The sequence below is a fragment of the Camarhynchus parvulus genome, chromosome 2 (assembly GCF_901933205.1).
Source record: "Camarhynchus parvulus chromosome 2, STF_HiC, whole genome shotgun sequence".
NCBI classification, from domain to species: Eukaryota; Metazoa; Chordata; class Aves; order Passeriformes; family Thraupidae; genus Camarhynchus; species Camarhynchus parvulus.
The window spans coordinates 1,038,198-1,064,897 of NC_044572.1; the positions used below are offsets into that span (position 1 = coordinate 1,038,198).

At 46.4% G+C, this 26,700-nt stretch overlaps 1 protein-coding gene across 1 annotated transcript; it reads left to right on the top strand.

Annotated features, from left to right (window-relative positions):
* Positions 1-8: 8 nt before the first annotated feature.
* KIF9 (kinesin family member 9) lies at positions 9-24,702 on the top strand. Its single transcript, XM_030971479.1, has 23 exons — positions 9-254; positions 839-916; positions 2,810-2,949; positions 4,198-4,285; positions 4,858-5,023; positions 5,149-5,255; positions 6,568-6,792; positions 7,820-7,903; positions 8,030-8,122; positions 8,674-8,821; positions 10,259-10,323; positions 11,938-12,015; positions 13,129-13,197; positions 13,833-13,937; positions 14,225-14,280; positions 14,687-14,834; positions 16,325-16,431; positions 17,787-18,047; positions 20,408-20,616; positions 21,181-21,360; positions 22,803-22,918; positions 23,665-23,769; positions 24,514-24,702. The coding sequence occupies exons 1-23, from the start codon at positions 9-11 to the stop codon at positions 24,619-24,621; spliced, it is 2,982 nt and encodes a 993-aa protein (XP_030827339.1). The 3' UTR covers positions 24,622-24,702.
* Positions 24,703-26,700: the final 1,998 nt, after the last annotated feature.

Genomic DNA, 26,700 nt, shown 5'->3' on the forward strand with positions numbered 1-26,700 from the left:
ACCGAGAAATGCACCAGATCCTCGGGATCCAGCTCCGGGTCCGCCGCCGCCGCCGCTTCCAGCATCGTCCCGGCCACTCCCGTCCCGCTGCCGTCTCGCTTCGCCCCCGCCGCGCGCTGGCCCCGCCCGGCCGCCGTATGCGGGGCCACTTCCGGGAGAGCCCGGAAGTAGCCGTTGCCATAGAGAACCCGGAAGTGGACGCTGCCATGGCGACCCCGGACGCCACGCCGGAATCGACTGCAGAGGGGTCGCAGGTGGGACAGGGCCGAGGGGATGCCCAGAGGGTCGCCCTCCCCTCCTCAAGGGGCGATCGGAGGTCGTATCTCCGCACAGGTGGCATCAGCCCCCCCAGGCATCTCCCTCTGCCCCCGGGCATCGCCCCCCACCCGCCTCGGGGGGTGCGCTGGACGGAAACACGGCGTGATTCGTTTGAAGGGACCTAAAGATCATCCCATTCCACGCTCTGCCATGGCAGGAACACCTCCCACTGTCCCAGGGTGCTCCCAGCCCCTGTGTCCACCCTGGCCTGGGACACTGCCAGGCATCCAGGGGCAGCCGCAGCTTCCCCGGAAAAGCCCCAGCCCTTCCAGAGGGATTTAACCCAAAATCCTGCCAAAACCTGAGCAAGGCTTTACCCGAACAAGCCCCAGCCCTTCCAGAGGGATTTAACCCAAAATCCTGCCAAAACCTGAGCAAGGCTTTACCCGAACAAGCCCCAGACTTTCCAGAGGGATTTTCCCCAAATTCCTGCCAAAATCTGAGCTGTGGGAAGGGGAGCCTCCCACTGGAGATGTGTGGATGACCCCACGTGGGATTTGGGGCTGTTTTTCCCCGGCAGGAGGAAGAGGAGCAGGAGAGCTCTCAGGGGCAGGAAAAGAGAGCAAGTTCTGCAGCCAAAGCAGAGAGTGAACAAGAGGTAATTCCAAACGGATCCTGGCATGGTTGGGCTGGGGAGGGAGCTCAAAGCCACCCCCTGCCCCAGGCTGCTCCAAGGCTGGGGAAAAATGCCAATCACTTGGTTTAAAATGTTAAAAGTTTAAATTTGAAAATTTAAATGTTTAGCGATTTAAATGTTTAGTAATTAAAAAATTTTTAAAGTAATTTAAAAATTTTTAAGATTTAAAATTTTCAGTAATAAAATGGTTATAAAAATAGTAATTCAACATTAGAGTAAATAAGAATTTGGACAATCAGAGTTAGGACAATAAAACCAAGGACAGATGGACAGTGCAGGTGCCTTCCTGGGCAAACGAACCGCCACTAACAAAAGATTAACCCTTAAAAGCAACGGCCTGGTGCATTTTCATATATCTCATACATGATGCAAAAGTTCTTTTCAAACAAAGAGTGTTTTCTGGTTATTTTCAACTCCCTCCCCTTCATCTTGTTGGCTCCTTCGTGTCTGGAAGGAGGTAGGGGAAGTTTGTGTCTTTCCTGATAAGGAGGCAATAATTCTTTTCTTGGGAGTTTTGGTGTCTTGTTGCTGTTATCTCTGTGCAAAGAATTCCTTGATTATCTCATCCTTTTCTTGAGCTAATTACAAAAAGTATCTTACATCTCATCGTTTCTCTTTTAACATTATATAATGCAAATATGTGTGTATAATGTAATTATAGAATGTAAATATTTAATATAAATATATAATATATATAATATAAATATATAATATAAATATAGTATTATAGAATGTAATATTATATAGTACATTATATAATTATAATATTATAGAATGTAATATTATATTATGTATATAATATAATATAATATTATATAATGTAATATTAGATAATGTAATATTATATAATGTATATAATATTATATTTACATTATATAATATATGATGTAAATATAATATTATATACATTATATAATATGTATATATAATGTAATGATATCTATAATATAATTTTATGATTTATAATTATATAATTATATAATGTAATTTTAAATTATTATATATAATATAATACAATATAATATATATAATATATATAATATAATATAATATAGTCTAATATAATATAATATATAATATATAATATATAATATATAATATATAATATATAATATATAATATATAATATAATAATATATAACATATAATATATAATATATAATATATATTATAAAATATAAAATATATAATATAATGTATATTTTATAATTACATTATATGATTTATAATTATATAATGTAATATTGTATATTACATCATATAATTATAATATTATATAATGTAATATTATAGAGTGTATACAATATTATATTTACAATATTATATAATATTATAATATTAGATAAAATATAATGTAAATATAATAATAATATATATACATTATATAATATGTATATATAGTGTAATTATATATATTATATAATTGTATAAATATAAAATTATATTTACCACACTACTTTAAAAAAATGAATGCAGTACTACTAATGAGTACAACATAACACATAGAGTATTGCTCTAATTGTTTGCAAAGAGCCATCTGACATGCACTTGTCACAAAGCCCCGGTGTCCAGCCTGGCCTGGGACACTTCCAGGGCTGCTCTGGGAGTTCCCTCCCCTCTCCTGGTGCTCACAACCACTCCCAGCAATGATTGCTGTTGTCCTCACCTGCCCAAACCCCCCAGAGCTGCAGCAAGGAAAATGCCGTTTATTTAGAATTTCTCCTCTCTCTGATTCTTAGTGAAGTTCTTCCCAAACAAATTTTCCCTTCCTCCTTTCCCTGCTGTTTTTCTTGCTTTGGAGAAATAATTCCCAACTGCTCCAACACTGGGTTTTGGGGTTTTTTTTTTGGACAGGTTTCTGTGAGCTCTGTGAAATTCCAGGAGCAGGAGCAGAAGCACAGCCCAGAGCAGGGGAAGAAGGAGAAGGATGAGGACCAGGAGAGCATCATCTCCTCACTGCTCTGTGAGAAAGAGCACGAGGGTGAAATCCCCAGGTATGCCCCAAATGTTCCCCTGTGCAGTGGTTTAGATTTGTTCATTTAAGACTTTTTTAGTTTAAAATTTTTAAATTAATGTGTTGATGAGTGTAGTGGGATTTAGTGTTGGTTAATTACTGGTGTATTTATTTTTTGTTGTAAGATAGGATTAGGATAAAGGTAAAGTAGATTTAAAAGTTTTAAAAGGGTATAAAGAAAGTTTTATTAATAGTGATTAAAAGGAAAAAGAATTAAAATAAATTAAGAATTAAAATAAACCTTTCAGAATACTTCTCTTCCCCCCCACCATTTTTTTTACTGATAATGTAAAGAAATTATACCTAAAATTTTTAGTTCATTTGTTATTTTAAGAATAGGGTTTTTTATTAAATTTATTTAGGGAGAGAAGTCTTTTTTGTTAAGGTTATGGAGATTTTTTTTTACAAGTAAAAAAAACATTTTTTGGTGGTTTTTAATTTTATTGTGAATAACAGCTGCCCAGGGAACTTTGTTCCTGACACCCTACTTTAAACCCACCAAATCCTGGCTCCAACCTCCACAATCCATTTTACAGCAGGTAAACTGTGAGAGGTCACAAAAACCCTGGATGTACCAGAAATCCCAAAGATTTTGTCCCAGACCAGAAGTTGTCACTGCTTTTTGCACAATTATTGAGCACGGGCTGTCTGCAGGAAGTGTTTGAGGGAAAATGTGGGATTTACACATTTCCAGGGAATTCAAAATCCTCAGTGCATGGGGCTTCAGCAGCTGGGTGATCCCTGAGCCCTCCTCGTGGGGGTTTTACTCAGCAGATCCTCCAGCCTGTGGATATTTCCTCCCGCAAATTGAAAATCAGCTGAATTCACTGGGAATTGAAATTATTTTTAAAATAAAAGTCTGTGTGTGACAAAAGAAAACCCCTCTCCCATTCCTGTGAATATTTTGCTTCCCAAGGCTAAGAGGAGGAAGACTGGTGTTATCCAACACTCCTGAGCCTGGTGCACATGAGGAAATCAGGAAATCAGGATCAGTTTGACCCTTCTCCTTTCACACCCTCAGATTTCCAACAGGGCAAGGCTGGAAGGAATTTTCAGCCACTCTTTGCCCACAGTTGCTTTTAATGGGGAATAAAAACTTCAGCTGAATAATTGCCAACACTTTGCTTTGAATTTTGACTCCTCTGCCTCACCTTTTGCTGAGAAATAATATAAATTTCAGTTCAGGGAGTGCAAGATGATTCTTTTCCTCATTTTTCTCTCTCTTTAGAACACCAAATCGAGTCCTGGCGTTCGTGCGGGTCAAGCCAACTGCTCATTTTGCCCAAGACATGATCAGGCTTGGGGCAGACAACAAGGTAGAGCCCAAGAAACTGAAGTGGGAAAAGTTTGGAGTTTGGCTTCAGCTTTTTCCAATGGAAAACCAGGATTTTTCCATCCCCTGAGGCCGTGGATAATGTTTTGGGGGTGTTGGTGGGAGTGTTCCTGCTCAGCTGCGGTTTTGTCACAGCGAGTGTGGGGATGGAAAACACAAATTCCTGTGGTACAATCACCAGGAAAACCCTCCAAAGGGCTGGGGCTGGCTGATCCATGAGGATTTCCCAGTGCTAACCACAAATTGGCACAGTCTATTTCCATCCTCTCTTATGCAAATCCCTCCCTTTGCCTCCTCTTGCTTAATTAATTTCCCTGAGGCACAAAATCACTGAAAGTTAAACAGATGAGCTTAACCACATTTCCTTTTATTTTTATAATATTTGTCACCAGAATTTTGGAGAGCATTACCAGATGCTTTTAGGACATCTAGAACTATCCAAGGCAGTAAAATAACTCTGTTATTTGTGCTCCCTTTTCCACTTAACCCCAGGTCCTGAAGTGCTGAGAGCCCTCAGGGCTGTTGAGTTGATCTCCCTCTCTTGTTGGCTTGCAGAGCATCGATATCTACATCCAGAAGAGTCCCAGGGGAGGAGTTGTGAATAACTCTCAGACTGACTGGTCCTTCAAGCTGGATGGGGTCCTCCACAACACTTCCCAGGAAGTGGTTTATGAGACTGTGGCAAAGGACTTGGTGTGCAAAGCTTTGCAGGGCTACAACGGTGATTTATTGCAATTATTATTCTTTTGGTCACAACAAGAGATTGGGTTTGAGCAGAGAGGCATTTGCTGTTCTGTTGGAGGCTCCCTCCTGAGTTTTTCCTTTTGCTTTGGGTTTTTTTTTTAGGCACCATCATGTGCTATGGGCAAACTGGAGCTGGCAAAACCTACACCATGACAGGAACAGCCTCTGAGTACAGGAACAGAGGGATCATCCCCAGAGCTATCCAGCAGGTACTGACTGCAGCTGGCTGGGAGGAGAGGAGGGAGACACACCAGGGAACACTCTTCTGTCACCTCTTGCTGATAGAAAAGTGTTTGAACACAGTGAATAAGTTTTATGTGGGTTTTTTTTCCCCCTTAATTTTACCCCAGGGATGATGGTTAAAGAATAAAGGAGTTTTATTGTCATTTTCAGAGGTTGTTCCCCTTTAGTTCCTGTTTGAGTTCTTGCTCACTGAGCCTTCAAAAGAGGTGTTTTCCAAACTGTTATTTTGTGAAATCAGGATAAAACTGATCATAATATCATTGGAAAACACCTCTAAGGCACAGAGACACTGGCACAGGGTGCCCAGAGCAGCTGTGGCTGCCCCTGGATCCCTGGCAGTGCCAGGTTGGACACTGGGGCTTGGAGCACCCTGGGACAGTGGAAGGTCCCTGCCCATGACAGGGGTGGAATGGGATGGGCTTTAGGGTCCCTTCCAACCCAAACCATTCCAGAATTCCATGCTTCTATAAGATCATTAAATCCGAATCCAAGCTGAGCCCTCAGAGCTCAGATTTAGCCCCACACACCCCTAGATGCACTTGGAGCTGTTCAGAACTCTTTATCAATATCTATCTCTATATTACAGAAATTGATGTCTTGTATACACCTCAATGTATTTATTTATATTTGATATCCATTTATATTTTATACCCTTCTCATTTCACATTCTCAGATTTCCAAGCAGGACAAGGCCAGAAGGAATTTTCAGCAACTCTTTGCCCACAGTTGCTTTTAATGGGAAATATATCTTTTTATATCTTCTCTGTTTATATCTTACATCTACTTATACCACACCCAATTATATCTTATATCAAATCTACCCAAACATCTTCTCTGTTTATATTTTACATCTACTTATACCACACCCAATTATATCTTATATCAAATCTACCCAAATATCTTCTCTGTTTATATCTTACATCTACTTATACCACAGATTTTATATCTTATATCAACATCTACCTAAACATCTTCTCTGTTTATATCTTATATCTACTTATACCACACCATTCATCTTATACCAACATCTACCCAAATATCTTCTCTGTTTATATTTTACATCTTTTTTTTTATATCTTATATCTTACATCTACTTATACCACCACAGATTTTATATCTTCTATCAACATCTACCTAAATATCTTCTCTGTTTATATCTTATGTATACCACACCATTTGTATCTTATACCAACATCTACCCAAATATCTTCTCTAAAAAGCCACAAATAACTGAAAATCCTCCCTGTGAACGGACACAAACCCTTTGTCTTGGTGCAGGTCTTCAAATCAGCTGCAAAATTCCTCAATATCCTGGTGACTGTCCGAATTTCCTACCTGGAGATCTACAACGAGGCCCTGTTCGATCTCCTGGCGCCGGCGCTGGGCCGGGGCTGCAAGGACAACCAGCTGTGTGTCATGGATGGTCCCCAGGGGGTTTATGTCAAGGGGCTCTCCATCCACCCTGTCAGCCACGAGGAGGAGGCTCTGCATCTCCTTTTTGAGGCAAGAGAACCCAAATATTCCCTTTAATCACGTGGTTGTGGGTGCTGGCTGAAGTGGAAAAGCAGGAGTGGGTGGCCAAGGTGGTGGAATGAGGTTCAGCCATTGAACCCCCATTGGTTGTGGGGAGAAAAACTGGGAAACTCTTGGTCTTGTAAGGAAAATGTCCTTGGTTCAGGGATTCTGGAAGATGCTGCAAGAAAAGATGGTTTGGGGTGGTCACGGCACTGTTGGAATTGACAGCAGGGCTGTTCAGGGTGAGAGGTTTGTAAGGGGGTTTGATTACTGAGGTCAGCATCTTTTCCTCATGGATGCTTCAGTTGGTGAGGAAAACAGGGATAAATAATTGGATCTGGCTGCAGGAGATGGATCTGTTCACTCAGAGCCATCTGCTGTCCTTAAAATTTGTCTCTGGCCTTTTTAATAACTCAGTGGTGTCCTGAGCTCTGGAATGTGCAGGAGCTGCCTCTTCCTTTTTAAAGAGCAGAAGGAGGGTGATGATGGCTGGGAGAGCTGGGAATGCTCACCTGGAGAAGAGAAGGATCTGGGGAGAGCTCAGAGCCCTTCCAGTGCCCAAAAGGGGCTCCAGGAGAGCTGGGACAAGGCATGGAGGGACAGGACCCAGGGAATGGCTCCCACTGCCAGAGGGCAGGGATGGATGGGAGATTGGGAATTGGGAATTCCTGGCTGGGATGGAATTCCCAGAGCAGCTGTGGCTGCCCCTGGATCCCTGGAAGTGCCCAAGGCCAGGTTGGAGCAGCCTGGGACAGTGGGAGGTGTCCCTGCCCCATCCAGGGGGTTGGATGGGATGAACTTTAAGGCTCCTTCCAACATCCCTTCATGCTCCTGGCAGAGGTTCAGATCCCTGCCCATCCCACCTGTGGGAACTTTCAGCACCATTTGAAGCTTGGGGAGCTCTTTGCATTTCCAGTCATCAGGAAATGGAAAGAGCCACAGAGATGTTGCCTGGCTTATCCTCAAAAAGCCACAATTCCATGAGCTGAGTCTGGAATTTTCTCTCCATTGGCAGGGTGAGACCAACAGAGTGATAGGAGAGCACAGCCTGAATAAGAATTCCTCCAGATCCCACTGCATCTTCACCATGTACATTGAGGTGAGAGCTCCAGCCTTGTTCCTATGGATTGGGACAACTTTCTAGAGATCCAAGGGGATCTTTGTTTTCTCCTGTATTTCAGTTTTGTCTGTCCCTAAGTGCAGTTTCTCTTCCTCTCTCCCTCAGTGTCGTTCCAGGGATTACACAAATCACAAATGCCTTAAATCTAAAATCACCTTAATTGACCTGGCAGGGTCTGAGAGGCTGAGCAAGACTGGGGTGAGTGATGGGAACTCCTTGGGTTCCTTTGGGAAAAACAGGGAAGGGAACAGAGCTGGGGAAGGTCTGGAGCACCAGGAGGGGCTGAGGGAGCTGGGAAGGGGCTCAGCCTGGAGCAAAGGAGGCTCAGGAGGGACCTTGTGGCTCTGCACAGCTCCTGCCAGGAGGGGACAGCCGGGGGGGGGTGGTCAGGCTGTGCTCCCAGAACAGGGACAGGAGGAAATGGCTTCAGAGAGAAGTTCAGGTGGATATTTGGAATATTCCTCCTGGAAAAGTCTGTCCATCCCTGGCCCAGCTGCCCAGGGCAGTGGTGGAGTCCCCATTGCTGGGGGGATTTAAATCCCTGTGGATGTGGCACTGGGGACATGGTCAGGGGTGGTCCTGGCAGTGCTGGGGGATGGCTGGACTGATCTAAGAGACCTTTTCCAGCCTCAGCAATTCCCTGATTCTGTGACATTCTGCATTGATCAGAATCAAAACAACATCAGCCCTGCTGAGGAACCCTCCCTGTCCTGGGTGTGACCAGAACTCTCCTCTTGTCTCCATTGCAGTCTGAGGGCCAGGTGAGGGTGGAGGCCTCCTACATCAACAAGTCCCTGTCGTTCCTGGAGCAGCTGATCATCGCCCTGGCCGATCCCAAGAGGGAGCACATGCCCTTCAGGCAGAGCAAACTCACCCACGTCCTCAAGGACTCACTGGGTAAGGGCTGGCACTGCCCCCAGCTCCTGCAAAACTGGGCAGGGCAAGTCCTAAGGTCATCATTTATCAGGGAATCCTGGGATAGTTTGGGCTGGAAGGGACCTTAAGGATCATCCATTCCTTCCCTGTCATGGCAGGGACACCTCCCACTGTCCCAGGCTGCTCCAAATGTCCAACCTTGGACATTTCCAGGGATCCAGGGGCGGCCACTGCTGCTCTGGGCATCTTGAGAAACAAAATCTTTATTTATTCCCATTCTCTTCCTCTTCTTTTTAGTCACTCTGTGCCTCTTTTTCTGTGCCCTTTGGAGGGACAATTACACCCTGGTGTGTCCTTTGTGCTTCTTTAAACCGGTTGGAAGGGACCTTAAGGATCATCCATTCCTCCCCTGCCATAGCAGGGACACCTCCCACTGTCCCAGGCTGCTCCAAGTGTCCAATTTTGGACATTTCCAGGGATCCAGGGGTGGCCACAGCTGCTCTGGGCATCCTGAGAAACAAAATCTTTACCAACAGCCGGAACTCAGAGTTTTTATTCCCATTCTCTTCCTGCATCCTCATCCCATGAGGCACAAATTTCACATTTTTAGTCACTCTGTGCCTCTGTGCCTTTTGGAGGGACCCTTACACCCTTTGTGGTTCTTTAAACTGAAAGAAGCCTTAGGTGGGATCCTGGGCAGGAATTTCTGGCTGGGCTGGAATTCTCAGAGCAGATGTGGCTGCCCCTGGGAATGTCCAAGTTTGGACAGGGCTTGGATGACCCTGGGACAGTGAGAGGTGTCCCTGCCATGTCATGGGTGGCACTGGGTGATCATTAAATTCCTTCCACCCCAAACCATCCTGGGATTCTGTTGGAGCCCTGGCTGCTGAAAATTTTAGACTTTCTGTGTTAACAGACACTGACCCCCAAGCAAACACTACATTTAACCTAAAACCATGGAAAAAACTTACAAAATTAAATAATAAAACTAAAATTATATGTACATAATTTAAATAAAACTGTGTAATATCACACAGTAGAAAACTTAAAGTTTAAAGTTTTAAAATACAGTAATATATATAAAGAGATATATATAACAAGATATTGTTATATATATATAACAATATATATAACAAGATAAAAGTTTTAAGGCAGAAGCTAGTCCTTCTTCTTTACCTTTTTCTTCACCTTCTTCTTCATAAGTTTAAATAATATTATGTAATTAATTAAAAAATCCACATTACAAGTCACAAGTAATAGTTATTAAGTTAAAAGAAAAAATAAGTTAAGTATCATTTCTTAATTAAACAATTTATCCTTTAAAAAGCTTGTAAAAAATACAACTCCATTTTTACCTCTCCCCTATTTTAATCAGCACATAATAAAATACACTGCAGGTAAATAAAAATCCCCCAAAATGATATTATTTCCTTTATTTTTGTTATGATTTTTTCCCAGGGGGAGGCTGCAACACTGCCCTGGTGACAAACATCTATGGGGAAGCTGAGCACGTGGAGGAGACCGTGAGTGGGAGCAATTCCTAATTCATCCCAAACTTTGGAGAACTCATCTGGTCCCAGAGGCTCAAATCCAGACTCCTGTCACATGAGAGCCTGAGGCACAGCAGGCAGGAACTGCTCGGATTTAACCCCACTGCAGAAGAAATAATAATAATAATAATAATAATAATAATAATAATAATAATAATAATAATGGAGGTATTATAATTAATATATAATCTGTAACAATATATAATATACCATAATATATTAATTTTAATACAGTTATTAATAATCAGTAATCAATAATATATTAAGTTTATTAATGTAATTTTCTAGATTAATAATAATTTATCACTAAAAATGTATAATGTATAATAGCATATTAATATAATATAATATAATATAATATAATATAATATAATATAATATAATATAATATAATATAATATAATATAATATAATATAATATAATATAATATAATATAATAATCTAGTATAATATAATAATAGTAATAAAAAAATAATAGTAGTAATATGAATATAATAATAACAACAGTAATAATAATAATAATAATAATAATAATAATAATAATAATAATAATATAACTGTGGTATTATCATTAATATATAATATGTACTAATATAGATATACCATAATATATTAATTTTAATATATTATTGATAATCGTAATTATTACAATATTTTAATTTATTAATTAATTAACTATATTAATAATAATTTATGACTAATAATATATAACATATATAATATATTAATATAATAAATATAATATAATATAATATAATATAATATAATATAATATAATATAATATAATATAATATAATATAATATAATATAACTAATAATATATAATGATAGTAATAATAATTTTATATTTATATTTATATTTATATTTATAGTTATAGTTATAGTTATAGTTATAGTTATATACTACTACTAAATGTTATTACAGGGTGGTATTATCATTAATATATAATCTGTAATAATATAGAATACACAAAAATATATTAATTTTTAATACAGTTGTTAATAATAGGTAATTATCAAGAATATATTAATTTTAATAATGTCATTATCTATATTAATAATAATTTATTATTAATAATGTATAATAGTATAATATATAATATAATATAATTATTATATAATATTGTACATTATTATGTAATTTTACAATATTATTATACTATATAATAATATAATATAATATGGTATGATATAGTAATATATAATAAATTGTATTTATATTTATATATTATATTTATATTTATATTATTATATAATATAGCACAATATTATGATATTATATTAGTACTATTATAATAGTTGTTGTAATAATTATTATTATTAATGTATATTTATACTTATATTTATATTCACATTATTATTATTATTATTATTATTATTATTATTATTATTATTATTATTATTATTATTATTATTATTATTTCCATGGGACATGCCCTGATGGAGTCCCTGCAATTGCCCAGCTCCCAGCAGAGCTGCACTGGCATCTCTCTGCTCTTGGATCTGACAGAATTAAGTAGAAAGATCAGGAAAATGATATTTCTGCCAAGATCTCTTTTATTTGCTTTAAACCTTTCTTTTCCAGCTGTCCTCCCTCCGCTTTGCCACCAGGATGAACTGGGTGACAGCAGAGCCTGTCCCCAACGAGCCCTTCTACAGGGAGGTAGGGACAGCAGGGGTCTGGGGAGGGGAAATGTTATAATTTTATCATTAATATTTAAGAAATAACCTGAAAAACCTGAGGAAAATCAGGTAGTTTCATAAATAACCTTTCCTCAGCCAAGCTGGCACTGCTGATTTTAGGTGGGTGATCAAATGGATCAATATTAAACCTTTTTATAGGTTTTTAATTACAGCTCCCTGGTCTAAGGCACAGCCGTGCAGGTGGTCACATCTTCCTGGGAATTCTTTCTTCTGCATATTTTTTTTTCTTTTTTCTTCTGCATATTTATTTTTCTGCATATTTTTCTGATGAGATTCAGCTCTCAGCAGAGAGATTTTATGGTGAATTATTCCCCTGACATGCAGGGAAATCATCTCCAGTCCTCCTGCAGCTTCACCCCTGTTGCTGCTGGTAACAGAACAGCTTCTCCACAATTAGAAAACTTGGGTAATTAAGGAAATAATTTAAAGGAAGTGATCACAGGGTATTAGAGTGCACTTTCAGAGTGAAAACCAGACTGGAGGAGCTGAAATTGGAAGGAAACTTTGTGGTTTGGTGCTCCAGAGGTCACTGCAAAGCAGCTCAGTGCCCGCTTCTCCCTGAATCCCCAGATTTTTGTGCTCACCTTTCTGGAAACACATTTTAAAATGTGAATCCTTGAAGATATTCCATGTTAGGGAGAAATCCAGTCAAATCCAGCACAGGAAAGTCTCCCCTTTGTCCCAGTTACTGCCAGAGCTGCTGAGTTCAGGGCAGAGGTGAGCCCTGCACAATGCTTGGTTTCCAGGGTAATATCCCAGCTCCTGGAATTTGATGGTCCCTGCAATTCCAGACCAGGAAATCATCCCATTAAAAAGCAGTGATGGCTTGGCCAGGCTCTGCAGGCAGGACCCAGCACAAACTGTCCTGTAGGGAGTAATAATAAAATATAAAATAATAATCAAAGGAAAATCAAACTGATTTCCAGAGCCACTGATTCCCTGCTGCAGGCCCTGAGGGAGCTGGGATCCAGCTGGGATATTCTCCAGCAGCCAATTTCTTGCTGCTTTAGCAGTTTGGTTTTTTTTCCCCAATATAATTTAGTGGTTTTCTCACCCTTTTTTTCCCTGTTAGCCATCAGTGAAGGCTCTGGAGGAGGAGATCCAGCTCCTGAAGCAAGAGCTGATCATGCAGGTCAACCTGGTGAGGAGCAGTGAACTCATTGTGCAGTGGGGTTGTGTCCTTCCCTCTGCTCCCAGCACCATCCTCCGGGGCTTAGGGAAACCTCTGAAGATCCCACACAGAGGGATGGTCTTGGAATTTCAATCCCCAGGCACTGGAGATGGGGTTTGGGGTTTTTTCCAGACTCTTCTGTTGGTTGGTTGCTCCCAAATCCCATCTCCTGCCAAGTCAGGTGATGACAATGCCAAACAGAAATGGGCACAGCAATTCCAGAAGTTTGCCAGAGCAGTGGAATCACAGAATTCCAGAATGGTTTGGGTTGGAAGAGACCTTAAAGCCCATCCCATTCCCACCCCTTTCATGGCAAGGACACCTCCCACTGTCCCAGGGTTCTCCAGGCCCTGTCCAACCTGGCCTTGGGCACTTCAGGGACTCAGGGGCAGCCACAGCTTCTCTGGGAATTCCATCCCAGGGCCTCCCCACCCTCCCTTCCTTAAATCCATCCTGAATCTCCCCTCTTTTAGTTTAAAACCATCCCTCCTTGTCCCACCACGACAGGACCTGCCCAAAGCTTCGTCCCTGTTGTTCTCACAGGCTCCCTCAGCTGTTTGCAACTCCCTGATTCTCAGTTTTCCAATCTTTTGGGTTTTTTTTAGACAAGTCATTCCTTGATGACTTACAACCCCCTGACTACAGCTCAGAGAGCAGAAATCAGATCCCAAGTCCAGAAATACCTCAGAGGAGTCATTGAGGAAATCGATGTAAGTGGTGAAAAAAGGATTTAAATCCTGATTCCATCCTCTTCCTCCAAGAGAGGAGCAATGACAATGTCTTTTGAAGAGGCTGTTTTTCACCCCAAACCCTCTACAGAATTGTAATTTCATTTCTTTTTGCTTTGTTAAGTTTGTTGCATGTTTTCATTCCATTTTTTGCTGATTTGGAGGCTCTGGAAGTATTTTCCTTAATCTTAAAACCCTTTAAACTAATTTTTTTAAACTCCTTTATATAATTAATACCAAAATTGATGGCTTTTTTACCTCTCTTCCAGATTGTGAATGTCAGGCAGATCCAGGAGGTGTTTAGACAGTTCAAAGTGATTTTAAGGTAAACCCAGAGATGCCAAAGTGGTTTGGGTTGGGAAGAACCTTAAGGATCATCCCATGGGCAGAGACACCTCCCGCTATCCCGGGCTGCTCCAAGCCCCCTCCAACCTGGATTAAAGGTTCAAACAAGAGGATGGGACTGAGCAGAGTTAGCATGGTTTGATGTGGGCCATTAAAAGGTCCTGGAAAGTATTAAAATAACCATCAAAAAGCTTTAATGTTAAAGAGCCCTAAAGGAATGTCATGGGAAGGGAGAGGAGGGGAGTGGACAAAGGTTTTCATGGGAAGCCTGGGAGGGGTGCTGAGGGATAAAACCACAGGTAAAAAGGGTTTTTTTTTTTTGGGAATCTGCCTTTGGCAGGGCTCACAGGTGGGAAAGGATTCCTAAAGGGCTGTTTTTTCCTTAGCCAACAGGAGGAAGAACTGGAGAGCAGGCTCTGGAACAAGTACGGGCTGGGATACATGGCTGGGGCTGGCTCCGTTTCTAGCTCTGATCTGCGTCTGGAGGAGGTTGAGGAGGAGCAGGAGGAGGAGGAGGAGGAGGAAGAGGAGAAGGTAATACCTGTGGCTACCTGGCCCAGAATCCACCTGAGAGCTGGCTCCTTTGTGCCAAAATGGGAATTGTATAAAGCACATTTTTTCCCTGTTGAAATCAAACTCAGAAATGTCACTGGGGTGAGTTTGTCAAAAAATGTGTCAGGGCAGAGATGCATCATTAACAAAGAGGAATTCCAGGCAGCAGAGGGATTAATTGGGCCCTTTATCTACACAGAATAATTTATTAAATAGGAATTAGAATCCCAGAAAGGTTTGGGTTGGAAGGAACATTAAAGATCATCCCATTCCATGGGCAGGGACACCTCCCACTGTCCCAGGTTGCTCCAAACCAAATCCAACCTGGCCTTGGACACTTCCAGGGATCCAGGGGCAGCCACAGCTTCTCTGGGAATTCCATCCCAGGGCCTCCCCACCCTCCCAGCCAGGAATTGCTTCCCAATATCCCATTTAAACAGTGCCCCTTTCAGTTTAAAGCCCTCTCAATGTCCTCTACAATACCATCTCCAAAGTGACCTGTGTGTCACTGGGTTGGAGAAGGTGAGGTCCTGCCTCTGCTGAGATCCCTTTTTTAATCCTTATAATGTCTGGAGCCAAGTGTATAAATCCCACCTAATCCATAAATCCTCCTGTAGGCTCTCACAGAGTTTTTAATTCCCACATTAGGCTGTTCCAGGGGACGGAGGAGCTGCTGGGTCAGGTCTGGACAGCTTCTATGGTGTCCAAAAATGGGATATTCCTCTGTGTTTCCATCTTTCCTTTCTGTGCTTCCAGGCTGTCCACAAATGGGATATTCCTCTGTGTTTCCTTTCTGTTCTTCCATGGTGTGCACAAATGGGATATTCCTCTGTGTTTCCATGGTGTGCACAAATGGGATATTCCTCTGTGTTTCCATCTTTCCTTTCTGTGCTTACAGGGTGTGCATGAATGGGATATTCCTCTCTGTTTCCATCTTTCCTTTCTGTGTTTCCATGTTGTGCACAAATGGGATATTCCTTTCTTTTCCATGTGTCCTTTCTGTGCTTCCAGGGTGTGCACTAATGGGATATTCCTCTGTGTTTCCATGCTCCCTTTCTGTGTTTCCAGGCTGTGCACAAATGGGATATTCCTTTCTGTTTTCGTCTTTCCATGGTGTGCACAAATGGGATATTCCTGTATTTCTATGTTTCCTTTCTGTCCTCCCAGGCTGTGCACAAATGGGATATTCCTCTGTGTTTCCATGTTTCCTTTCTGTGCTTCCAGAATGTGCACAAATGGGATATTCCTTTCTGTTTCCATGTTTCCATCTTCCTGTGCTTCCAGGCTGTGCACAAATGGGATTTTCCTTCCTGTGCTTCCAGAATGTGCACAAATGGGATATTCCTTTCTGTTTCCATGTTTCCATCTTTCTGTTCTTCCAGGCTGTGCACAAATGGGATATTCCTCTGTTTCCATCTTTCCTTTCTGTTCTTCCAGGCTGTGCACAAATGGGATATTCCTTTCTTTTCCAGGAAAGTCCAGTTGAGCAGGATGAGGATTTGGACGTTGATGCAGGGATTGTTAAGATTGGAACTCCTCCTGCATCCCCCATTTCTGATGGGGAGAAGGAAGCTGATGAGTGAGTTAAGCAGTCACACACCTCTCCTTTACCTCTGATAAATGTGGAATCATGGAATTGTCAAGGTTGGAAAAGCCCTCCCAGATCATCCAGTCCAGCCATCCCCCAGCACTGCCAAGGCCACCCCTGACCATGTCCCCAAGTGCCACATCCACAGGGATTTTAAATCCCTTCACCCATGGGGACTCCACCCTGCCCTGGGCAGCTGGGCCAGGGCTGGGCTGACTTTTTGGGGAAGGAATTTTCCCAATATCCAGCCTGAACTCCCCTGGCCCAGCTCGGGGCTGCTTCCCCTTGTCCTGTCCCTGTTCCCTGGCACCTCCTGTCCCCCTCAGGGCCTTTCCCAGCTGTTGTCCCCAATCCTTGTGGTTCCTCAGTGCAGGACCCAGCAGTTCCCAGTGCCCAGCTGTGGTCAGGCAGGGATGTGCAGCCCATGGAGGAAGGAATGGAGGGAGCTGCCAGAGGAGCAGCAGAGATTTGGGGAGGGAAGGGGGAAGCAGCCAGTCCTGAGCAGAGGAAGAGCCTTCAGTTTACAGAGGTAAACCCTGGCTTGGTTCCTCCCTGACACTTCCCCAAAGTCCTCGTGGAGGGAGCAGAGGAACCACCAAGGCTTTGGTGTCCACGTGACCCCTGGGCTCTGCTGTGCTGCTCTGGTTTCAGGAGATGAGGCAAACACTCTGAATGTGTTCCAAATCCCATTCTCCTGGTCACACCATTCCTTAGGAAAAAATCCCCTGGGAGGGTCCTGGCACAGGGTCACAGAGCAGCTGTGGCTGCCCCTGGATCCCTGGCAGGTTTGATTAAGTTTGGAGCAGCCTGGGACAGTGGGAGGTGTCCCTGCCACGGCAGGGGTGGATTGGGATGGGTTTTAATGTCCCTTCCAACTAAACCCATTCCATGATTCCACGATTCCGTGATGATTCTATTTCTATTCCCTGCAGTTGATGCTGGAGGGGTTTGTGGAGGGAAAGGAGCAGGGAGCCAGGCTTGGTTTAAATGTGGGGTTGGGTCAAATCCTTGGGGATTCCTTTTGGAGAGGGTTTTAACCTTTGTCGAGGTGTGCCCAAAGCTGGGCAGGGTGGGACTGCTCTCCTTGGGATCCTTCTCAGGAGAGCTCCTCCAGCCTGGCCTGTATCCCACAGTATCCAGGGCAGGAACTCCACTCTGAGGATGAGGGATTTGTGGGAACAAGGCTGACTTCATTCCTTGTCAGGGGATTTTCCTCTGGGAACTTTGGTAGAAGCTACCTCAGATCAGTTTGGAACTCAGCAAAGCCAAACCTGCAGCGTGTTTTGGTTCCAGATCCCTCTGGTGAAGAAATGAATGAATCTGGTTTGTCTTTCCCCCCCTGGCAGGAAGGAAAGAATTGGGAGCCCTCCTCCTGAGACAGGTCAGGATGAATCCTCATCAACCAAAAGTCCCACCAAGGATCTGGAAGAGGAAGAGGAAGAAGAAGAGAAAGAAGAAGAAGAAGAAAAAGAAGAAGAAGAAGAGGAAGAAGAAGAAGAAGAAGAGGAGGAGGAGGACGAGGACGAGGACGAGGACGAGGACGGATGTTACCAGGACAGTGATGAAGAGTCTTCAATCCAATCTTCTGAGGATGCCCAGAACCTCAGGTAGGTTTTCCCTGGGAGGGAGTAAATCCCCTTTTCCAGAGGGTGCTTTACACTGGGTTGTGTTCCCTGAGTGCAGCTCCAAGGCAAAGGGGAGAGATTTGGAGATCTGCAGGAGTACAGGACAGCAGTGGTGGTGGGAACCCCACAGGGTGGTGGTGGGGTCACCTCTGTGCTTCCAGCTCTGCCCCAGCCACTTGCTCTTGAATATTTAAAAACTTAATTAATTTAATTTAAAATTAAGTTAATTTCGTGAATTTTAATTTTATTTCATTTAAATTCATTTAGTTATTTAATCTCTGAAAATTGCAGCATCCCTTTGGTGAGTGGGAAAACTGCAGGGAGACCTCACGTGCAGCCAGAAGTCCCCACAGTCATGGAAATGGAGCTAAAGAATCCTGGAATTCCAGACTGGCTTGGGTTGGAAGGGAATTTAGGGATTATCCCATTCCAGCCCCTGCCATGGCAGGGACACCTCCCACTGTCCCAGGGTGATCCAGCCTGGCCTTGGGCACTGCCAGGGATCCAGGGGCAGCCACAGCTGCTCTGGGAATTCCATCCCAGCCAGGAATTCCCAATTCCCAATCTCCCACCCATCCCTGCCCTCTGGCACTGGGAGCCATTCCCTGTGTCCTGCCCCTCCACCCCTTGTCCCCAGTCCTTCTCCAGCTCTCCTGGAGCCCCTCCAGGCCCTGCCAGGGGCTCTGAGCTCTCCCTGGAGCTTCTCCTCTCCAGGGGAACATTCCCAGCTCTCCCAGCCTGGCTCCAGCCCTGCAGCAGCTCCAGCTCCCTGTGCTGGTGGCTCTGGGGCAGCTCTGCACTGGGGTCTCACCTGAGGGGCAGAGGGGCAGAATCCCCATTTCCTGCTGCCCCCACTGGGGATCAGCCCGGGATGTGGATTCTGGGTTGCAGCAGGGCAGTGAAGCTGTTGCAGAATTCCCTCCTGGAGCTCCTCACCGTGTCTCCATCCCCTCTGTGCCCTCCACACGAGGTTTGTGTCCCTCTGGGCTTCCCAGGGCTGGCAGGACAGGCTGGTGCAGCTGCACGAGGCACATCCAGAGCCCTGGCAGCCGCTGGCAGCTGGAGCTGTGGCACTCTGCCCAGGGGCTGTTGTTTACAGCCCTGTGCCAGCTCACACAGCCCTGCAGGAGCTGGAAAATGCCCTTAAGAGGTCACTCAGGGAAGGCAGGAGCTGCAGTTTGGAGTGAGGAATGTGGAGCCCTCTGGGCACCTGCCTTGGAACAAAATGAGCTTTGAAGTCCCCTCCCACCCAAACCATTCCATGGTTTTCTGTCTCTTCCTTCTGCTCCCAAAGCCATCCTGCTCTCCAGGAATATCATCACCAGCACAGAGCAGCATCTGTGGACTGTGAATTTCTCCTTTTTTTGCCTGGGGTGGCTCATACTGGAACAACACCAGGTGCTCACTGGGACACGCTGGCATCAAAGCCATTTCACAGAAAAGTCAGGAATGGCACTTGGAATTCTGACTTGGAAAACAGGCAGGACTTCCAAGGCATGGCAGCAGTGCTGTGGAGCTGGCCAGAGCTTGGAGCTGTGGGGTTTGGCTCCAGAGGGGGCTGATCGTGCTGGGAATGCAGCATGGGCAGAGCACAGGCATTTGTTTAACAATAGGGAGGAACAATATCCGTTTTTTTGGTGAAAATTCAATCCGTGAAATGGGAATTTCCAGGGAACACTCAGTTCTGAGGCATCTCCTGAAGAATATGGTGTCTGTGTGAAGAGTTTTGTTCTGGGGGACGGTGGGTGTTGGGGTTGGCATGGGAGCAGTGCCAGGAACCCCAAAGGAACCCGCAGAAATCCCATCAGACCTTGGCTGTGGCTATTCCCAAGGACTGGGGAGGCCACACCTCAAATCCTGAATGGAGTTCTGGGCCCCTCACCACACTGAGGGGCTGGAGCATGTCTAGGAAATGGAACTGGAGCCCCAGGAGAGGCTGAGGGAGCTGGGAAGGGGCTGAGCCTGGAGCAAAGGGGGCTCAGGGGGGACCTTGTGGCTCTGCAGAGCTCCTGCCAGGAGGGGACAGCCGGGGGGAACAGGGACAGGAGGAGAGGGAACGGCCTCAGGCTGGGCCAGGGCAGGCTCAGGGTGGAAATTGGGAAAATTCCTTCCTGGAAAGGTTCTCCAGGCCTGGCCCAGCTGCCCAGGGCAGGGGTGGTTCGCCATCCCTGCAGGGATGTGACATCCATATGGATGTGGCACTGGGAACATGGCTCAGGGGCGGCCTTGGCAGTGCTGGGGAATGCTTGGGCTCGATCTTGGAGAGCTTTTCTAACTGGAATCATTCACTGCATGCTGCCGGGCAGGACAGAGTGAGCTCCTGTGTCTGTATCTGCTTTCAGGCCCCTTCTGTCCAAGCAACAGGCCTTTGAGGTGTTTAAGAAGGAGACTGGACAGGAGATCCACAGGATCTTCAGGGACAACAAGAGAATCCTCATTGCCAAGAAGAAGGGAAGCCATTCTGTGGCCCAGAGGATCAACAGCCTCAGGGAGGAGATGGAGGCAACCAAGGAGGCTCTGGAGGCTCAGAAGTGGAAGCGGAGGCAGGAGGGTGAGGAGGCAGCTCGGGACAGGGGATGGAGCTCTCATGATCTCATCCAGATCTCATCCTTGTTCGATTTAATTTAATTTAATTTAATTTAATTTAATTTAATTTAATTTAATAGAGGTGGTGGTTAAGGAATTGCCCTGGGATAGGGCTTTGCCTCTGGATTCCCAATATTTCCTCTGTCCCAATGTGACTTCCAGGTTCCAGAGCAGTTTTGGGTGGTCACAGAATTCCAGAATGGTTTGGGTTGGAAGGGATGTTAAGGATCATACCACTCCAGCCCTGCCATGGACAGGGACACCTTCCACTGTCCCAGGTTGCTCCAAACCAAATCCAAGCTGGCCTTGGGCACTGCCAGGGATCCAGGAGCAGCCACAGCTTCTCTGGACAACCTGTGGCTCCCAACCCTCCCAGCCAGGAATTCCTTCTCAATATCCCATCTAAGCAATCCCAGGGATTTTTCTCCTGGGAGCCAAGTCGGACCCTCCGTCAGGTGTGACATCTGCAGAGCTCTGTCCCTGCTCTCCACCCTCAGCAGAACCTTCCCTCCCTTTTCTCCCTCTCCAGGAGAATACACGGATGAGAAAGGACAGGTGATCATCGATGAGAAGGAGTTCTCCCTCATTGTGAAGCTGAAGGAGCTGAAGGAGGAGCACAGGGCTGGCTTTACAGAGCTGAAGGACCTGAAGGCAGAGATCCAGTACTGCCAGCACCTCGTGGATAAGTGCAGGAGAAGGCTCATCTCAGGTACAGAGCGCCAGGGCTCAGCTGGGATAAATCCAGACTGGAGCACTCCCAAACATCATGGGATCCCACAATGGTTTGGGTTGGAAGGGACCTTGAAGCTTATCCAGTTCCAGTCCCCTCGCACTGTCCCAGGGTGCCCCAATGTCCTGGACACTTCAGGGGACACACAGCTGCTCTGGGCACCCTGTGCCAGGGCCTGCCCACCCTCCCAGCCAGGAATTCCCAATTCCCAATCTCCCATCCATCCCTGCCCTCTGGCAGTGGGAGCCATTCCCTGGGTCCTGTCCCTCCAGCCCCCTGCCAAATTACCATTCTCCTTTGTCCTTTGTCCTGTTGCCTTCCAGACTGGATTTTATCCATAATCAGGTGGGATTTTCTGACCTTACCTTCAATTGCTGCAGATTCTGTCTCCCAGATAATGTCCCTCTGCTCCTTGGTCCCACCCCTACATGGGGGAAAAAGCCTCCCACAAGGAATCTTACACTGCTGACCCCAGTCTCATCCTTGATTTGATTTAATAGAGGTGGTGGTTAAGGAATTGCCCTGGGATAGGGCTTTGCCTCTGGATTCCCAATATTTCCTCTGTCCCAATGTGATTTCCAGCTTCCAGAGCTGCAGCCTTATCAGGAAAAGGAGCTTGGCCACAGCTCTGCCTGGGAAATCCCTACAAATTCCTGCTGGGCTCCACCTTGAAATCTGTGGGTTCCAACTGGCCCTGCTGCATCCCTAGATCTGCCCCTCTGAGGGAAGCCAGTCCCTGTAGGAATTCCAGAGCCCCAAACATTTGGATGCTGAGCACATGGCAGCATTTGCCCAGGGACAGCTTGGATCCATCAGAGCATCCCACGCAGGAAGGAATGGGATAATCATTCCCTTCGTTCCAGGGATAATCATTCCCATCATTCCAGGGATAAGCAGGACCCAATCACAGCTGTGCCACTGCTTCCTCTTGGATCTGGCTTTGGCATTTTTGGGGGCTCCAGATGTTTGCTGTTTGTTCAAACATGCAGGACTCACCCAGATCAGGAGTGGAAATGCCCTGGGAAATGCCCAGGATTAATAAAGACACAATTCCCACCTGCTGTGTGTTCTCACTGCCTATTATGGGATGGCAAATGACTGTGCTGGAGTGTGTGGGATTGCAATCCGAGCCCCAGCCGTGCTGCCCATTCAAAGGGATTCTGGGGGCTGCAGGAGTGCTGCCTTCTCATGGCCAGGGGACTGTCCCCAGAGCTGGCCACCACCTCCTGGCCACCTCAGCACAGCCAACAGCCTCCTTAAATTCACTTTTCCAATTGTTTAAGCTCCAAATCCTGGAGTTCTGAGCTCCTGTCTGAGGGTTTAAGAGCACTGAGATGCTGCCTGATCCATAGGGACAAGGAATCCATGCTGTCTTTTGGGTGACTGATGACAGCCATGAATTGGCCCTCTTGGCTTTGCAGAGTTTGAGATCTGGTACAACGAAAACTACCGACTCCCTAAGGATGTGAAGGAAGCTCTGGAGCCTGGTGGGAACATCAGACCTGGAATGATTCCCATAAACAGAGTCATGTGCCTGGTGAGTTATCCCAGAGTTGGTTCTCCTCAGGAGCCACGTGTGGGGTGGTGAGGGAACGAGGGAGCCTGTGGAAGGAGGAGGAGAAAAAGGAGAAGGAGGAGAAGGAATGAGGCACAAAGGGGATATCTGGAGCCACATCCCGCTGCTGTCACATTCCCTTCACTGTTTAGACTAAATCAGGACAGTGACTGAGGCACCTGGGCATCTGTGGAACACCAGGAGCTGGGCACAGTGCCTGGGGGTGCAGGGGTGTTTGGATTCCCAGCCTGTGGGATCCCAGCTTTGCAGCCAAGCTTGTCCGTACCAGTCCTGTGGTAGGAGCCATGTGGGGACCTGGCTCTTATCCTGAAAAGCACATTTCTGTTCAACTCCCCATTTCCCAGAATTCTTGCATCTAAAAAAGTGTGACCAGAAGTGGGGGAATTCTGCACTTCTGAGGTGAGACCCCACCTGCAGAGCTACCCCAGCCCCAGGGCCAACAGCACAAGGCCCTGGAGCTGCTGCAGGGCTGGAGCCAGGCTGGGAATGTTCATTTTTACTGTGGGAAAATCCCAACCCTTGCAGGTTTTTGCTCAAAGCCCTGCCCAAAGCTGCTCCTCCAAGGTGTGGAAAGGGGAACCTCTCATTTCCAGGGTTTTCCTGGCTGGAAGTGTGATCTCAGTGCTTGGTGCCACAAAAGGGATGGTTGTCCCAGGTGTCCAGGTGTGTGTTTTGCACATGGAATGGGGAATGCTTTTCCCTGGCAGGATGAAGATGAGCAGGACAAGTTTGAGCAGGTGCAGGAGAAGGTGCTGCAGGACTGCCCAGGCTCTGTGTCCTTCTACAGGGCCAGGATGAAGACAGATCAAAAGGTAACCCCAGGGAGAACCTCAGAATGGATTGGGATGGAAGGGACCTTCAGGATCATCCAGTCCCAGCCTCTGCCATGGGCAGAGACACCTTCCACTATCCCAGGGTGCTCCAAGCCCTGTCCAGCTTGAGAGAGAGCTGGGAATGTTCACCTGGAGAAGGCTCCAGAGACACCTCAGAGCCCGTCCAGGCCCTGAGGAGCTGGAGAGGCACAAGGGATGGAGGGACAGGACACAGGGAATGATTCCCACTGCCAGAGGGCAGGGATGGATGGGATACTGGGAAAGAATTCCTGGCTGGGAGGGTGGAGAGAGACTGGGATGAAATTCCCAGAGAAGCTGTGGCTGCCCCTGGATCCCTGGCAGTGCCCAAGGCCAGGCTGGATTTGGTTTGGAGCAGCCTGGGATCGTGGAAGTTGTCTCTGTCCATGGAATGGGGTGGACTGGGATAAGCCTTAAGGTCCAACTGAAATAATTCTTGGATTCCATGAAAACATCTCAAACATCTTTTCAGTGCTCTGGAGAATTTCCTAGGGATTCCTGTCCTCTCCTTGGAGCCTCCTTGGGATCTGCTCTCAGCAGAGCAATGCTGCTGTGATGGGGATTCTCCCAGCTCTTTCCAGCACCACTTGGAAAGTCTGAGAAGGCATTTGGTTTTATTTTTCAGGGAAAAAGTTTTTACAGGTGAGAACTGTGCTCTGAGAGCCGAGCTGAGCTCAGTGACCCCTTTGTGTTCCCTGTTCCCAGCAAACCTTCAGCAGCACCATGGCTGCCCTCCAGAACATGCACAGGAAACCCGGACTGCTCCCGGCTGCTGGCAAGAAGAAAGCCCTGACCTTCCTGCCCATCACATAGGCTGGATCCCAGCATTCCCCGAGGAATGGCACCTCAGGAAGTGCCCCCTGCTCGCGTCCACCATCGATTTATAAAAATAAACACCAGGAAAAGCGACCCACGCAACCTTTGGGCAGGCAGGGAGTTACTGGGGATCGATGCCGCTGTTTGGACAGGACAGGAGCCAGGCAGCTCCAACAGCACCCCCGGTGCTCCTGAGCCTCTGGAAAAGGCAGGATCACAGCACAGAGGTTGCTGTGGGTAACCCAGGCTGCTCCTGATTCCCTCTCTCCTGGTGCTGGAGCTGCAGCTCTCCTGGGCTTGTTCTCATAGGAGCAACAAGTCATGGCTTGGCCTGTTGGATCTGCCTGGAGAAGGGAATGAAACAAAGATTCATTTCTGGGGAATCACAGAATGGTTTTGGTTGGAAAAGCCCTCCAAGATCAAGTCCAACCATACCTCAGCACTGCCAGTGCCAACCCTGACCATGTCCCCAAGTGCCACATTCACAGGGCTTTTCAATCCCTGCAGCAATGGGGACTCCACCCTTGCCCTGGGCAGCTTTGCAGAGTTTGAGATCTCCCTCTCTTGGAGAACCCCTTCCAAGAGGAACATTCCCAATATCCCACCTGAGCCTGCCCTGGAGGCCGTTCCCTCTTGGCCTGTTCCCTGGGAGCAGAGCCCAGGCTCTCCAACCTTCCTCCAGGGAATTGCAGGAGCCAGAAGGTGCCCCCTGAGCCTCCTCTTCTCCAGGATGAGCCCCTCCAGCTCCCTCAGAAGGATTTGGGATCTGGCAGTGGAATGCTGAAAGGCCCAAAGTCAGCACCCCCCAGCTGTCAGGAACATCCTGCTGCCAAAACCAGCAGCAGCCATGGCGGGATCATCCCCAATTCGGGCATCCCAGATTGTCCCCAGGCCAGCCCCAGCTCCATGGAGAACTGGGAAAGGCAATGGATCCACGGTGCTCAGTTTGCTTCAGTTTGTGGGAGCTTCCTTCTGTCCCCATACCAGCACCTGGCCCCTGGAAGGGCATTGGGGAACATCCCAGAAATCACCTTTTCCTTGTCATGATCCAATTCCAGAGGTTCCACAAGCTGCTGGGAATTCAGGCCAGGCTGGATTTCCCAGGAAAACACTTCCACAGGACTGGAACTAATCCTTCCTTTGTCCTTCCCTATATCCACCCCTCCTCTGCTTCCCACCTCATCCCTCCTGCCCATACCATGATCCCAAATCTGGGAATATCCCCGAAATCTCAATATTGGAGGCTGTAAATGTGGTTTGGAGGATTCCATGTGAACAGGCATCCCAGAAGCAGCTGGGTGTCCTGAAGTGCTCCAGCACCATTCCATGGAGGAGCTCTCCTAGGAACTGGGAAGATGGGAAATGACCTGTGAAAGGGAAAAAAGGAGTTTTAGTGATTTTTAGGACAAATGGGGCCTGGAACAGCCCCAGGGATTGGGTGCCAAGGGGTGCTGGTGTCCAGGTGCAATCTCAGGGTGTGATCCTGGGGGTGCTGCTGATCCTGGTGTGCTCCTGGGGGTGATCCCAGTGTGATGTGAGAGATCCCGGGAAGTTCCTGCCTGTCCCGTGAGTGATCCAGGTGCAGCCCTGCTGATCCTGGCAGTCCTGCAGCTCACCCGGGTGTGGCCCTGGCGATCTCCCATCTGCTCCCGGTGAGATCCTGAGGATTCCAGGGGTGATCCCGAGGAGATCCTGCAGCTAATCCTGGTGTGCCCCCAAGGGAATCCTGCTGAGATCCCAGGAATAGCGTGGCTGAACCTGGTGTGGCCCTGGTGATCCTGCGGCTGATCCTGGTGATCCTGGGAGTGACCCAGAGGTGATCCTGAGGAGATCCTGGTGGTGCAGGGCTGACCTGGAGGAGATCCTTGTGGTGCAGGGCTGACCTGGGGGAGATCCTGGTGGTGCAGGGCTGACCTGGAGGAGATCCTTGTGGTGCAGTGCTGACCTGGGGGAGATCCTGGTGGTGCAGGGCTGACCTGGGGGAGATCCTGGTGGTGCAGGGCTGACCTGGGGGAGATCCTGGTGGTGCAGGGCTGACCTGGAGGAGATCCTGGTGGTGCAGGGCTGACCTGGGGG

What these genes read in the sequence shown, in the direction of transcription:
- KIF9 (XM_030971479.1), top strand. Translation starts at nt 9, where the DNA reads ATGCACCAGATCCTCGGGATCCAGCTCCGGGTCCGCCGCCGCCGCCGC. An exon ending in CGACTGCAGAGGGGTCGCAG is followed by an intron (nt 255 to 838) that starts GTGGGACAGGGC and finishes TTTCCCCGGCAG; the next exon opens with GAGGAAGAGGAGCAGGAGAG. An exon ending in GGATGAAGACAGATCAAAAG is followed by an intron (nt 23,770 to 24,513) that starts GTAACCCCAGGG and finishes CCCTGTTCCCAG; the next exon opens with CAAACCTTCAGCAGCACCAT.